This window comes from Symphodus melops (genome assembly GCF_947650265.1).
Source record: "Symphodus melops genome assembly, chromosome: 23".
Taxonomy (NCBI): domain Eukaryota; kingdom Metazoa; phylum Chordata; class Actinopteri; order Labriformes; family Labridae; genus Symphodus; species Symphodus melops.
The window spans coordinates 5266207-5280317 of NC_136713.1; the positions used below are offsets into that span (position 1 = coordinate 5266207).

General features: G+C 44.6%; 1 protein-coding gene across 6 annotated transcripts in view; it reads left to right on the forward strand.

Moving 5' to 3' along the window:
- Positions 1–14111, forward strand: part of LOC306818512 (plakophilin-4-like) — a 32773-nt gene that overhangs the window by 15894 nt on the left and 2768 nt on the right. For 4 of the 6 annotated variants that reach the window (XM_079336130.1, XM_079336132.1, XM_079336131.1 and 1 more), the window contains exons 8-19: positions 5618–5788; positions 6295–6499; positions 6722–6854; positions 7702–7915; positions 9700–9883; positions 11212–11329; positions 11662–11856; positions 12178–12351; positions 12462–12612; positions 13090–13282; positions 13399–13483; positions 13564–13590. In XM_079336130.1, coding sequence (XP_079192256.1) covers positions 5618–5788; positions 6295–6499; positions 6722–6854; positions 7702–7915; positions 9700–9883; positions 11212–11329; positions 11662–11856; positions 12178–12351; positions 12462–12612; positions 13090–13282; positions 13399–13483; positions 13564–13590 — 1850 coding nt within the window. The remainder of the gene's footprint in view (positions 1–5617; positions 5789–6294; positions 6500–6721; positions 6855–7701; positions 7916–9699; positions 9884–11211; positions 11330–11661; positions 11857–12177; positions 12352–12461; positions 12613–13089; positions 13283–13398; positions 13484–13563; positions 13591–14111) is intronic. The other 2 variants (XM_079336133.1, XM_079336134.1) reach the window with 1 other exon arrangement.

Genomic DNA, 14111 nt, shown 5'->3' on the forward strand with positions numbered 1-14111 from the left:
GACATTAAAATTTATAAACATGGATGTTGTGTGGAAAGAAGAAAGAGATGTGAGATGATATAACCCTGAAAAATAACTTCAATTAAGTTTCAAAAGAAGCGCAGTTATTACTTTGTCTCTGTTGTTTTTGTCGTCTGAGCTGCAAAACAAAAATCGCGATAAAATCATGGAAATAATGCGATTCATCCGACACTACTTCACTCATCAAAGTCTTTTCAAACTATTTCCTAGTGCTGATAAAGTGTTGGTTCAAAAAAAACAACCATCTGCCCCTGGCTGCAGATTTGTGCTGCTGAGTTTTCACATTGTGTCGCTCTGCAGCATCCAGACAACAGTCGGATTTCCTTCACAAGTTGCTTCTATATTTGTCTATATTCTATTTTGCAGCTTAGAGACCGTGTGTATAACTAAGTGATCTTCAGTCTGCATCCGATAAAACCAGGTCAGAAATCAGACTCACTCTCGTTAAGTGTCTTGAACAAAGCACTTTTTCTTCAGAGCTTGTGGTGCAGATACTCCTGCAGAAGATGGTCCGTGTGTGTGTGTGTGTGTGTGTGTGTGTGTGTGTGTGGAATATTCACTGCAGACCCTCCCTGGTAAATAAACAAAGCCACGCTCCACAGCCTCGACAACCATTTCCTCTGTTGATTTAATAACCTTTCCTTTGTCCGGGGAAAGTTGACTGAGCAGCGCTGATTTAATATTGTGGATCACAACGCATGCGCTGTGCAGGATCTGTTCAGAGTTTGTGCATCTCTGAGAGGAATTATCAAACAAAGCTGAACAGACTGAGTCTGAGGCAAAGTGCAAGCTCTGCAGGTGATTGTATCTCTGGGTGCTCATTTCATGCTGGTTTTACTCAAATTATCTTCCCACACTGCAAGATAATGCAGCCGGGTTTGATAACATTTTATTTGATGCAAGTATGAAAACTTAAGAGTGGGATCTTTGAAGGACAGGGTTTTAATCTCACTAGGTAGTGTTGAACTCACCCAGAATAGTGATTGATCTGCAGCAGTTAAAAACGATCACACTGCACTTTGTAAAGAAGAAATGACTCACAGCGTCATGCATTAAGTCTCTTCTCCCTTCTTGCATCGTTTAGTGGATTGATGCGCAGGAGAACAAACTGTGTTAGTATCAATCGGTCGGGATGGGCGGCGGTCGATGGGAGCAGAAGAAAGCAGCGTGTGCTTACAGCCTGGTGTTTTCTCTGGACTTATTTTATGCAGCTGAATCTTCGCTTGTTTGGAAATTGGCACACGTGCAGAAATGCTTTGTTAATGGACTCGAGGAGGCAAAGCAGTCTAAATTTAGATCAATGATTGGCCGCCTTCTGCAGAAATAAGTGTAACCCCTTTCTAACACTGCAATGATTAAGATTAGACTGGGCCACTAGTTTAAAGTTTATAAACAGGATCCTGTTGAACTCACTAAATCTCCCTTTACCAGTAAAGTTATCAATACATGCTGACATATGATGAGCACATCTATGTAAAGTCAACAGCGCGGTGCCTCCACTGTGGAACTACTTCTCTCAATTTATGAGCTATCCTTGGAAGCAATGTAAAGTATTTTTAAATATCAGTACACTTTGTGTAAATGAAATATTCAGGACCACCATACAAGAGGAATAACAAAAATACATTTATTTCTGTATTGTGTATTCTCTCTTGCAAGGTCACAAACTAAACTCAATACCCGTATTACTTTTCAAATCCTTATAAGAATAAAATAAAATAAAATAAGAAAATTTCTGATTTGAGTGTGATGTCACAAGTAACCCAAAACTAACTCTTAAAGAAATTACCTCTTTATATGTTCTTATTAGTACCAAGCGCTTGGATTTTAAACTTTGGGACCAGCTTTCAGGATGAAAGTCTTCAGTTACTCACCTGACCACGATGTATGAAGCAGCTCGATGACGGCAGATCTGTGAAGCGACGCAGCTCCGGCACAGGATCAGTCCACGCTGGTAGCAGCAAACGTCGCTAACCCACGCACACCAGCAAAGTTCCCGGTCTTCTACCCTCCTCGGTGAATCTATATCCATCATTTACAGCAGACCGTCCACCCCGAACACTGTGCTACATTAAAAAAAAAATCCAAACTTGCACGTGTTCAAAGCTAATGAAAACAACAAACGCAGATAGCATGCTGCACCTTTACTTTCCATTGACAGAAACCGAACCGAGATGACACACAATGTGTAACTTCGAAATAATGTTTACTCCGGGTTCTAACAACGGGCATGAACGAGACAATGTTTTCCTTCTTGGAATTTACACAATTTCTTCTCCTGACCGCACATTGCTGTTGTTTCCCTCTCAGAGAGCAGTGGAACGGTCTCCCTTTCGGAACCGTCGCGCTATTCATAGTTATTTCTGATTGGCTAACACGTACAACTTTTAAAGAAACTGATTGGCTTAGAGTAAATCACTCAAAACTAAATGTAAATACGCTGGCTGAGGAAACAGGAAGTTAGTCACAGCGGAGGCAACACCACATTTAAGCTATCCCTCCATTTTAGAATCAGACTAGTAAATGTGTACTGTTGCTTTAGCTGTCACTGTAAAAAATGTAAATCAAGTTTTACTTTCATAGCTAGCTTAAAGATACTCAGCTGTGGTTTCTGATAGACTGGATGCTGATGTGTCATGTTTCTCCGCATTGTTTTATCACTCCAGGCATAAAACATCACACTCAAGTGGATGTCGACCCTAAATATATAAAGTAAACAAATGTCCCTTTGAATGTCACCTTTACTTCCAAACATATAAGACCAAACACTTACAACAAGACAATTGTCACACTGAGAAAAAGTGAAAGGTTTGTTCGTGTAATAGCAGATGAACGCTATCGGCCTGACTTTAAAAAAGCACATTTCTTGAGGCCGTTTCTAAAATATGGTTTGGAGGTTTGGTGGCCATCTCAAAGACAATCTGTCTGTGAAAGTTGCGTCTTATTCTGCAGTCTTTTATCTGTATTTTAAAGAACGAGATGCTGCTGCTGAAATCTGATTTGAGGCTTCATGAGATACTTTGGGGATGATTAGTGCCAGGCTGCTTACTGACGCCTGTGAGGAGCAAACACAAACAAACATCTGGTAACTTTGAGCCAGATGTTTCAATCTTTGCCATCAGGGTCTTTGGGATGCTAACAGTTAACCACTAACTGTTCACTTCTGCAAAACGTCAGAACAATTAAAAACCCAATATGCTGCAGCCCGTCCTTTGGTCCGACCTGGTCATGGACGTCCTTCTTCCTTCTCTCTGCTGTGTTGCAGGATTTACAGCTGAAGTGCTGCTGATGCTGCAGCGACACAGATTTATTCCTCCCTCCTGCCCTCTGTCACTTTACTAAGCCATTCCCACTGACCCATATAGGGGTGTTTCTATCACAAAGCCCCTCGGCGCATCAGCATGTGATTATCAGCTGACGGCTGTGGAAGGCTTTATTATGCTGCGATCAGTGTGTGCCTGCTTTAATTCAGTCCACTTGTCCGTGACGTGTGGCTCCCTGTGTGTAGCTGCATCCTGCTCATGCATGTGTTTCTGTGGATGTGCACATACACGTCTGCACCTTTTGTGATGTGATTTGTTGTGTTTGTGCATGTGTGAGAGGGATTGGCCGTGTGTAGGAGGCAGAGTCAGTGAACTAAATCAAATGCCTCCTATTCTCTAGCTGGGTGATTCTCATCCGGCGCTTTGCTAAGTGGCCTAATACGTTGCTTAATTCCTCATTCCCAGCTTTCCTGCAGATCCAGCATAATCCCAGATTACATGAGCGAGATAAGCAATAGATGGGTATACAAGATTAGTCTATTACCGATCAGCAGCACTCGTAGCTTAGGTAGTGAAACCTGGTGAGCAACCAAAACACAAACATAAGCTGTGAGATGATCTCTTCATTTTTGATAATAATCTGAAACACGGCAACATCAGCGGCGTGTTCGACGTTTGATCTATGAGCATCCTGGATCTCAACAAAGACACAGAGGAGGCGTCAAATTAAAAAAAAATATTTGTTGTATTTGGTGCCAATATTTTTGTAGCTACAGAATCCAACAGCAGGTGTCATTGTGGTTTTAACCAGAAGAATCATGTCTCACTTTAAAACTGGAGCATTGTGAAAACTTGAGTCCTAAGTCATCAATAGATGGTTGAAATGTTGAAATGTTGTCGCTCAAGGCCCTGAGGAAAAATGCAGACGACTTAAATCAACATTGAAATCTTTCCCACATCTTCTGAGAAGAGAGCGGCGTTTCCATTTTCTTGGATCTGAAATGTGTGTACATTTAAGAACAGATACGCTTCTTCATCACCAGCTCTGAGTGCAAATAATGTTCTTGAGCTGTCAGTCCGCTGCAGCGCAGACCTCCCCCCCCCCCGCCCTAAAGCCTCTTTATAATTGGAGCACTCTTTGAACTGATCTGCTCTGAGATTGGAGGAGGGAGAAACCCTCTGCTCGGCTTGTTTTACTTGCTGATGAAGACGCCTGCAGCCCGTTCGGAGTCTTCATGGCTTTCGTGAAGCACAATGTCGAGTGGGGATGAGTTGGCGTTATGAAAAACAGTGTTTGGTTGGAGATGGAATTTGCATGATGGCCTCACCTAATGATGACTCAACTGTGAGCTGAATAATGAGATGATTTATGTCGGACCACGACAGGCAGAAAGAGGCTGTATTTAGCAGCTAGTGGTAGGATGATAAATGGTTACAGTTTAAAATGCAGCACACAAAGCATTAAACAAACCCCCTGACTTTAAAAAACAAACTGAACTGTTGCAGTGTAAAGTTTGTTTTTTAAAGTCTTTCTTATATGGATTCATATTTACAATGTTCGTTATGCTGCTGCTGCTTCATTTAACAAGAACCCTTATCACCTAACCTCCATGCAGTTTAAAAACACAAGAATGGAGGATGATTGCTAAACAGAGACAATGACCGAGCCGCAGCATAGCAGGAAAAACAGCACATGCTCCAGTTATTCTCTTGCAAGGAACATTTGGGGGAAGTCTCTTTGGGGGAACCTGTGCTGACACGAGACCATCAGCGGCAACATGCTACATGAAGCACTCTTCTTTTCACTGACTAGAAAACAAGTGATTTTTGTGTGAGTCACCCGTAACCTTCTCTGAAATCAAAAATGTTGAGTATGATCTGAAAAACAAACTTTAAGGGTTTTATCAATTTGCAAAGAAATAAGCAGATGTTTCCAAGTTGAGTGGACAGCAGTCAGCGACATAGTGACAGCAAGCATTCATGCAATAATGTCAAATACACAAGAACAAATATATGTTGCACAAATGGAATAATGCATCAATCTCTGCAGGCTTGTGACCATTTATAACATCAGGTCCTGGGGTCTTTGTGGATGTGTGTCAAATCCGACACAGTTTGAGATCTCATCCTCAGCTCCTTGTTTTAGATCTCGTGAGGAAAACGAATAGACTCCAGGTCGTGCAATGAATGAGCAGCAATTAGCTGTCAGCTTGTTCATCGGCACTCCTCCACTTTTACTAACTTAGTAAAAAAAATGCCCATTTAGGTTTCAGCTCTTGTTTGAAGTTCCTGTGTTTAATCAGTGTTTTCCGTCTTTGTGTGCTTACGTGCAGGGCTTCACAGCTCGTACGCCGGGCACTCCGGGCAGATCGATCCCGAGCTGAGGGCGGCGTTGTCACCGGACTGCCACATGACGCCTGTTTTCGATGAACGCTCCTTCCACAGCCCGCTGTACCACAGCCCCACACACGACCCCCAGGGAGCCCTCTACAGGCCAAACACAGGTACTTCAACATTACAGGCGCACATGATTTACTTCTTAACCTTGAGATGATTCTACTACTTGAACCCTTTTTAAAAAATGTAAAAACACAGTGCATATTTTTAACTGGAGCTGTGTTACACATCAACTCCAGGGATTATTGCTCTCCAATCTGTGGTGGAAATCACAGTTTACAGGCACAGGAAGTGTTGTTCTTATCGCTCCCCGAGGTCAGAACTTAATTAGGCTGAAACCTTTCATGTACTCTGCTGCGTCTTAATTGAAGCCTTTGCAGAATGATTTCAAGCTGAAGGCTCTGCGGGGTTTGATCGTGGAGGATCTAAGGAGCCATTTTAGCTTCGTTTAGTGTCGACTAAACCCGTCTGTGGCTGCTTTTAAAAGGCTCACTGTTTTCAAGCACTCGTGTTACACACTGTTTACTGACTCCATTTTAAAGGGAACAAAACCTGGATTGAATTTATGTCCTCATATTCTCTGTTCCTGAACTGTTCCTCTTAATTTCCTCAGGTATGGGCACCCTCCCTCGGGCTACGAGCCACTGCAGCACGCTGCCATACCAAAGAAGCAGCAGTTATGGACTGAGCACTGCAGCTCTCTACGTCGACCCCTACAGGGTCTCAGGCGAGCCTGTTTTCACCCACCGGCACTCTGGGCTGGTGGAGCGGGTCGGCACACGAACCCCGTCCATGGAAAGCATCCACAAAGACCCCAGGTACTCTAACACAAACACACGTGCGGCTTTATGTTTGGATGAGAAGATAAATGACGTAATTTCACACTAAAATGTTGCTTCAATAATTCAGGATCCTCGAGAATTATTACGGGTCACTTTAGCTTCATAAAGACTTTGAACGCTGCTAAATGACTACAGATTTGAGTCTTTGAAAGAAGAGAATTAAAGCACAGACCGGATTTCTTGTCCGTGTCCTCTCAGGGAGTTTGCTTGGCGAGACCCCGAGCTGCAGGAGGTCATCCACATGCTGCAGCATCACTTCCCCTCCGTCCAGGCCAATGCCGCCGCCTACCTGCAGCACCTGTGCTACGGAGACAACAGGGTGAAGGTGGAGGTGAGGTCACATCACACGCTGAGCAGGAGTAAAAATAACATGATGGACATCACAAACATGACTCACGCCTGCGGTGGAGAAAGAGGCCGCCATGTTTGAAGCTTCAGTTGATGTGAAAGCAGCCCTTGGAGTTTAAAATATATGAAACATAAATCTGAATATTGCATCAAATCAAGACGATGAAAGGTCACGTAAAGTCAGGAGAGACCAGACGGTTGCTCTTTGCCTCAGATATCTGCTCTTCGTGTGTCCCAGCTCGGTCTCTCAGTTTTTTCTCAGCTGACACAGTTTGATATTTACATTTTATTAGCGATCTTTGCTGCTGCTCTTTGAGCCAAAGAGCGCCATCTGCTAAAACAAAACTTTAAGTTACGTCGATGCCAAATGTGCCGGCTCTCTGACACACTCGAACGCCGCTCGCTCTCTCTCTGCTCCCGTGCAATAAATAACTCGAAGACAAATGACGGCGCTTCATTTTTCGCTGTTTGGTTTGTTTGGTGATGAGCTTTTAATTAGCCTTTAGAGCGGCCTGGACACGAGCCTGCTCGTTCAGCCAGAAACAAATGTGTTCAGTGACGGTTTGGACAGAGAATCAGAGAGAGACAGGAAGCGCTCTCCTGTCTCACTGCTGCTCTCCTGAGACACGTTTGTGTTTCCTGAGAGGACACGGGAAAGTTTCGAACACGTTGAAGAGGGACAGGAAATGTTGGGAGGAGAGAGAGGAGATGACACGCAGCAAAGGTCAGAAGTCGGATTTGAACCCTCAGCCAGTGCATCACTCAGTTCTTCTTTAACTGTAAATGTGTGTGTAGTTACGTTTGTGTTAAACTGCGTCCCTGCTCTGCAGGTGTGTCACCTGGGAGGGATCCAGCACCTGGTGGACCAGCTGGATCACAAGGTGGCCGAGGTCCAGAAGAGCTCCTGCGGGGCCCTGAGGAACCTGGTGTACGGCAAAGCCACGGACAACAACAAGGTGGCGCTGAGGAACTGCGGCGGCGTGCCCGCTCTGCTGCGGCTCCTCAAGAAGACCACCGACAACGAAGTCAGAGAGCTGGTCACGGGTAGGTTTAGTCTGGGCGGACTCTTCTAACAAACAGACAAATAAAAAAGCAATTTAGTTACCAAACGTCTTGCTGTTTTTGGAAGCATCAAGCTTTTCATTTTGTCTGCCAACAGTTTTTCCAATGCACAACAGAACAAATGTACTGTTAGAGATGAGTGTTAAACAATTGGGTCAAAGAAAACAAATGTTTAAAATCACACAAACATAGGAGGCCAGAAAATAAAGGAAAGGCTCATTTGAGATGGGAGGAACTAACTCAAATGAAAGAGTGGAAGGAGACTGCAGAGCTCCGTCCCTGGAGTCTTTTTTATATGCAACATGTGATGTTAATGTGGGAAATGATGTCTACACAGTTGCATGAATATACATGTAGGAGTGGAGTAAGATTCTTTTCATGAGCTGCAGATATTGTTTGAAAACAGTCCTCAGAGTCTCCTTGATTGCTCCCGGATTATTTCACTGCTGCTCAAGCTGTCTAGAACATTTGGCAAAAAGAATCTGGAAAGAAAACAAAACAAAAGCTTCCAGCGAGCCAGACAAAGACGTGAAGCCCCTTCAGTTCTCTTTGAGGGGAAGTAGTCGATATAAGACTGTGTTTTAGACCCAGGGGGGTAAAATGAGGTGAGAGAAGCCCCCACACCGACAAAGAACAGTTGTCTAATGTTTCGCCGTCTGACTGGCCGCCTTGCTGGCTGCGTGGATCTGTGTGTCGGCTGTTCTGTGGGAGGTGAGAGCGTCAGTGGCTCAAACACACTCCGAGCTCAGTGTTGACAGAGCGGATCTCGGCACAGTCATCGGGACAGATGCTCAGATATCGTGATTTGGAAACAGGATGAAGATCTGCAGGCACACACACACACACACACACACACACACACACACACACACACACACACACACTGTGTTGTACCAGGAGACGTGGAGCTGCTAGACGGCTCAGATCTGTGAGAGTGAGTGTTTGGAAAGTTTTACTTCATCATGCTCAGGTCAGGACTTTGATTTTTGGACTCTGTTGGACCAATAAGGCAGCAGATATTCCACCTGTGATTTGTCTTTCACCTTAAATCTTCTTGCGTATGTCGTCAGAGTTTTAAAGACGATGATCAAATACCTTCAGATTTAGGAAACAACATGTTGCTTTAACAAAACATGAATCTGCTTGCTGTCGTCTCTCAGTTGAAGCTTTTGTTTCCACGTCTGTTGCCAAATGTTCCTCTCTTTGTGATTGAACATCTCTTTATGATTTTTTTTTACATTCACTTTGTATCTTGCAGCTTGCAGGGAGCAGCGAGGCTCTAACACTGCGCTGCTTTGATTCACACCCACGTTTCAAATATGTGCCAAAGTATACAGCTTCTGTCTTATCCTCCTCAGAGTTTTCTATTTTTTTATTTCCCTCTCAAATGTTGTATTTTTATTTCTGTTCTGCTTCTTCATCGGCAGACTGTGAAGGTTTAGTGCTTTGTAAAAAGTGGATGCTTTATGGGAGCGATATCATTTTAAAAAGGGAGATAAAAGTCAAAGTAATAAACAGAAGACATAAAGATTTTGAAGGCAGGAGAAAGTGATGACTAGAATGAAAGCTTTCAACATGACTTTGTCCGACGCCACCAAAGTCTATCTGCTGCTCTTCAATATTTTAGGGTTTTCTTTCTTTAACACATTGTTTATAATCACTTTGATTATATACATATATATATATATATATATATATATATATATATATATTTAAAAAGATTCTTTAGAAAATCAATTTTCTTATTTGGCGCCCTGCACCCCCAGGCGTCCTGTGGAACCTCTCCTCGTGTGACGCCGTGAAGATGACCATCATCCGCGACGCCCTCTCCACGCTCACCAACACGGTGGTCATCCCACACTCGGGCTGGAGCAGCGTCTCGCACCGTGACGAACACAAGGTCAAGTTCCAGTCGTCGCTGCTGCTGCGAAACACCACCGGCTGCCTGAGGTGAGCAAAACAAACACACCCTTTGTTAAGAAATGCACAAGGTCGGTGTTTGTGAAAAACAAATCTCTCTCTATCTTTTTAATGTTTGCTGAAGATGTTTCTCCATATTTATGAATGAAACTCTCCATGAAGAAGACGCCACAAAGCGCCTCGCCTGTTTTCAGCTCGTTAAATTCATCCTCGTCTTGTGTTGAAGCACAGCACATCATCTTCATCCCGTAGTCGTCAATAAAAGTGTGTGTAACAGAGATTTGATGATCAAGTGTTGAGCACGCGTATGGCCGCGTTATCCTACAGAGAGAGATAACAGCAAAGAGAGAGAGCGGCGGCTCTTTAAAGTCCAAACCCCGAGACGGAGGTTGAGATTAATTATCTGCACATTTGATTTGCATAAATCCTGAAAAGCAGCTCACTCTATAAAAGCTCAGTGTAAATGTATGAAACCTTTTCGGATTGCTTCTCGTTTGTTTATTAAAATGCAACTTTTAACAGAAGCACTCAGACTATCTTTGCAAAGTTAATTTATACATGAAGATGTTGACCAGAGTGAGTGAGGAGGAGAGTATGTAAACACCAAGTCAGCAGGGATGGAAGGATGCTAAATTATGAACGCTCACAGCTCTTCACCACAGGCGTCTTTATTTACCATCTCGGCTGAACAACATCCCTGAAACCTGATTTATCAAAGTAAACAGAATCTGTCCATTGATTTGGACCGTTTTGCTTTTCAGTCCTTCTCTCTGATTGGCTCGTATGTCTCCTAAAATAAATGAGCCTGCTGAGCGGAGACTCCCCTGTCATGCTGCAAACTGGCCTGATTGGATGGACGCCAGTTTCTCTTTAGTGTCAGGAGCCAATCAGGACAGAGTCCAGGTGTGTCTGCTGTATCTGTACTTACAGAAAAAAAGGCTTTTGCAATTTAACTTCAACGTCTGAAACAGAATCATTTGATGACGTCATTAAACGTGTCCACACACAAGCTGCTTTTTTCTCCTCAAAGAAGGAAGATTTATTCCTCGTGTGCTGCAGGGAGCTGTGCAGCCTCCAGCGTCTGTGAATGCTCACACTGAGGCCGTATATTGATGGTATAGAAATGCACTGTGGGAGTCTTGTGATGCTGTGCAGTCCTCTCATGTCAGCTCTCCATGAGCGGCGGCTGCAGGCTCTCATTGGAGGAAGGGCTACTTCCTTTGCTGTATCCGGGCAGGTTTTTTAGCCACCCTGTGGGAGAATCCACACACTGCACCTCGTTCTGAAATTATTGTGTGTGTTTTTTTTGTGTGTGTTTATTGTGTGTGTGTGTGTGTGTGTGTGTGTGTGTGTGTGAGGAACCTGAGCTCAGCAGGGGAGGAGGCGAGGAGTCAGCTGCGTAGCTGTGAAGGTCTGGTCGACTCGCTGCTTCATGTGCTCAAAGCCTGCGTCACCACCTCCGACTACGACAGCAAGGTGCAGCACACACACACACACACACTCTTTTTGTTATGCACACAATACATTCCCAGGAGACGTACCCTCACATTAATCAAATCCTAACCCAGCACAGCCAAATTATTAACCTTAAAAGCAGATAATTAATCATGTCGTTTTCTAGAAGAGAGGTGAGCAGATTTTTATTAAATGTATTTAAATCTAACTGGTGTTACTTTAACATCTTTAATAGCTAATAATAAGCATTAGATGCATGTACGCTAACATGGTCTGTAAGTTGTGCTGACCACTTCAAAGCGCTCCTCTGACCTTTGATGTGGGGAAAGTTCGATGATAGTCTCTTTCCTCAGATCGTGGAGAACAGCGTGTGCACCCTGAGGAACCTCTCGTACCGCCTCGAGGTGGAGATGCCTTCCTCCCGCCTCCTCGGAAACCAGGAGCTGGACACCCTGCTGGGCTTCTCCTCCCCCGCCAAGGAGCTGGACTACCTCTGCTGGGGCAAGAGGAGGCGGGGCAGGAAGAGGGGCGGCTGGCCCGACGACAAGGTACACACACAAAAGGATGGGGAGGGCTCCTGGAGAAATCAGGAAAATGAAAGGCTTACTTTGTGAGTCAGGTCAGATTTTTGAAATCAATGCAGACGAGCTGGAGCTTTCCATTTACCTGTCAATCTATGTTCCAACTCTCACCTATGGTCATGAGCTTTGATACGGATACGAGCAGCTGAAATGAGTTTCCTCTGAAGGCTGTCTGGGAAGAGCGGTTGTTCTTCTGCATCAAAAGGAGACATGAAAGGTTTCGGCTTTGCAGAATTCAAACCACATTTCCCGACAAGTTGTGCATGTTGATTGTTGTTTTTCTTGCAGTGGGACGGTGTCGGGCCAATTCCAGGTTTCTCTCAGTCTCTGAGGGGGGCGGAGCTGCTGTGGCACCCGCTGGTGGTGAAACCGTACCTCAATCTGTTGGCCGAGAGCTCCAACCCGGCCACGCTGGAGGGCGCCGCCGGCTCACTGCAAAACTTGTCTGCTGGGAACTGGAAGGTAAAAGTCTTGAAATATTTAAGTCTTTACTGTCTTTTTTTTTTCTTTTTGTAAAATAACATTGTTTACCACAAAAGCTGTTGAAAAAGCAAAAAATTGTGTGTGTTTAGTTTTCGGCCTACATCCGGGCAGCGGTGCGTAAGGAGAAAGGTCTGCCCATCCTGGTGGAGCTGCTGAGGATGGACAACGACAGGGTCGTCTGCTCCGTCGCCACCGCTCTCCGAAACATGTCGCTGGACGGCCGCAACAAGGAGCTGATAGGTCCATACGAGCACACTGAAACACACACACACACACACACACACACACACACACACACACACACACACACACACACTAAACAGATTGATTGGCTGAACTGTGAAAAGATCATCTTCACACATGAGTCAGGAACAGCTTGTCACATCACTGAGACATAAATGAGTACACATCGCCCCCTTGTGGACAAAAGAGGCATTGAAGATGTCACTCAAAGTAAATGTCAGAAACAGCAGGACTTATTAAGTGACATGTTTAATTGTCATGTTTTATAGTTCTTTTATTTAGAGGCTCTGAACGATAACTGAAACAGTTTAATCACAAAACCAAATGCAGACTGGAGATAAAAACCAGGATCTAAAAGAGAGAGCACCCACCTGATGACACGCGATGTCGTTGCCTCCCTTTTTCCCCACCATGCCCAAACGACCCTGTATGAAACAAAAGAAGGACGCCGTCTTCTGTTTGTGTCTCCTGCAGGAAAGTACGCCATGCGGGACCTGGTGAACCGGCTCCCAGGCGGCAGCCCCACCGTGCTGTCAGACGACACAGTGGCGTCGGTGTGCTGCACGCTGCACGAGGTCACAAGCCGGAACATGGAGAATGCCAAAGCTTTAGCGGACAGCGGGGGCATCGAGAAGCTGGTGGACATCAGCAAAGGGCGAGGGAAAGGGTACGAGACTTCATGTAGAAACACATCTTTAGTGTTCTGATTTAAAATGTTGGAAGGCGTGAACACTTTGTGATGTGTGACCTGTGTTGATCTGTGTTTGTGTGTTCCTGTTTCAGGTACTCCATGAAGGTGGTGAAAGCAGCCGCTCAGGTGTTGAACACGCTGTGGCAGTACAGAGAGCTGAGGACCCTCTACAAACAGGTGAGACCCAGCAGGAGCTCTTTACAAAAACAAAGACTCTCTCTGGGTTTTAGTATTTCAACGAGACGTTTTCCTCTCAGTCAGGAAAGAAGTGGAGAAGAACCCGGGTAAGAAAGGTTTGGATTCAAACATTAACATCATGTAACTAACTCTGAAGTTTAACAACTTAATGCTGAATGAGCTGAAGGAGGGAGAGCAGGACGAAGCAGACGATCACAGAACTTCAATGTTTCGTTACGCCAGCAGAAGTGAATCAGAAAAAAGAGGAAGAACGAGACTTCAGGCTCTCTATTTAAGGATGCTATTTGAAATCATTTTGACTTTGAGAAACCTAATGAGTCTTAATGCAGTGCTACGTGTAACATCTGATGTCTCAGCACAGTCATCTTGAAATGAAGTGCGTACATATGAAGTGAGCAGGACCACGGCCAAAACACACCTTCAATCAGCTGACAAGCTGACTCACACCGAGCCCTCCCTCTCCACGCTGTTTGTTTCACTTCTTCGACGACCCACCTTTCCTTCCCTTCCTTCCTTTCCTCTCATACATTCACCCTCCTTCCTCATCCCTTCATCTCGTTCGTCTCGCCGGGATCAGTTCAACTCGAGACTGAACCTACCAACATCG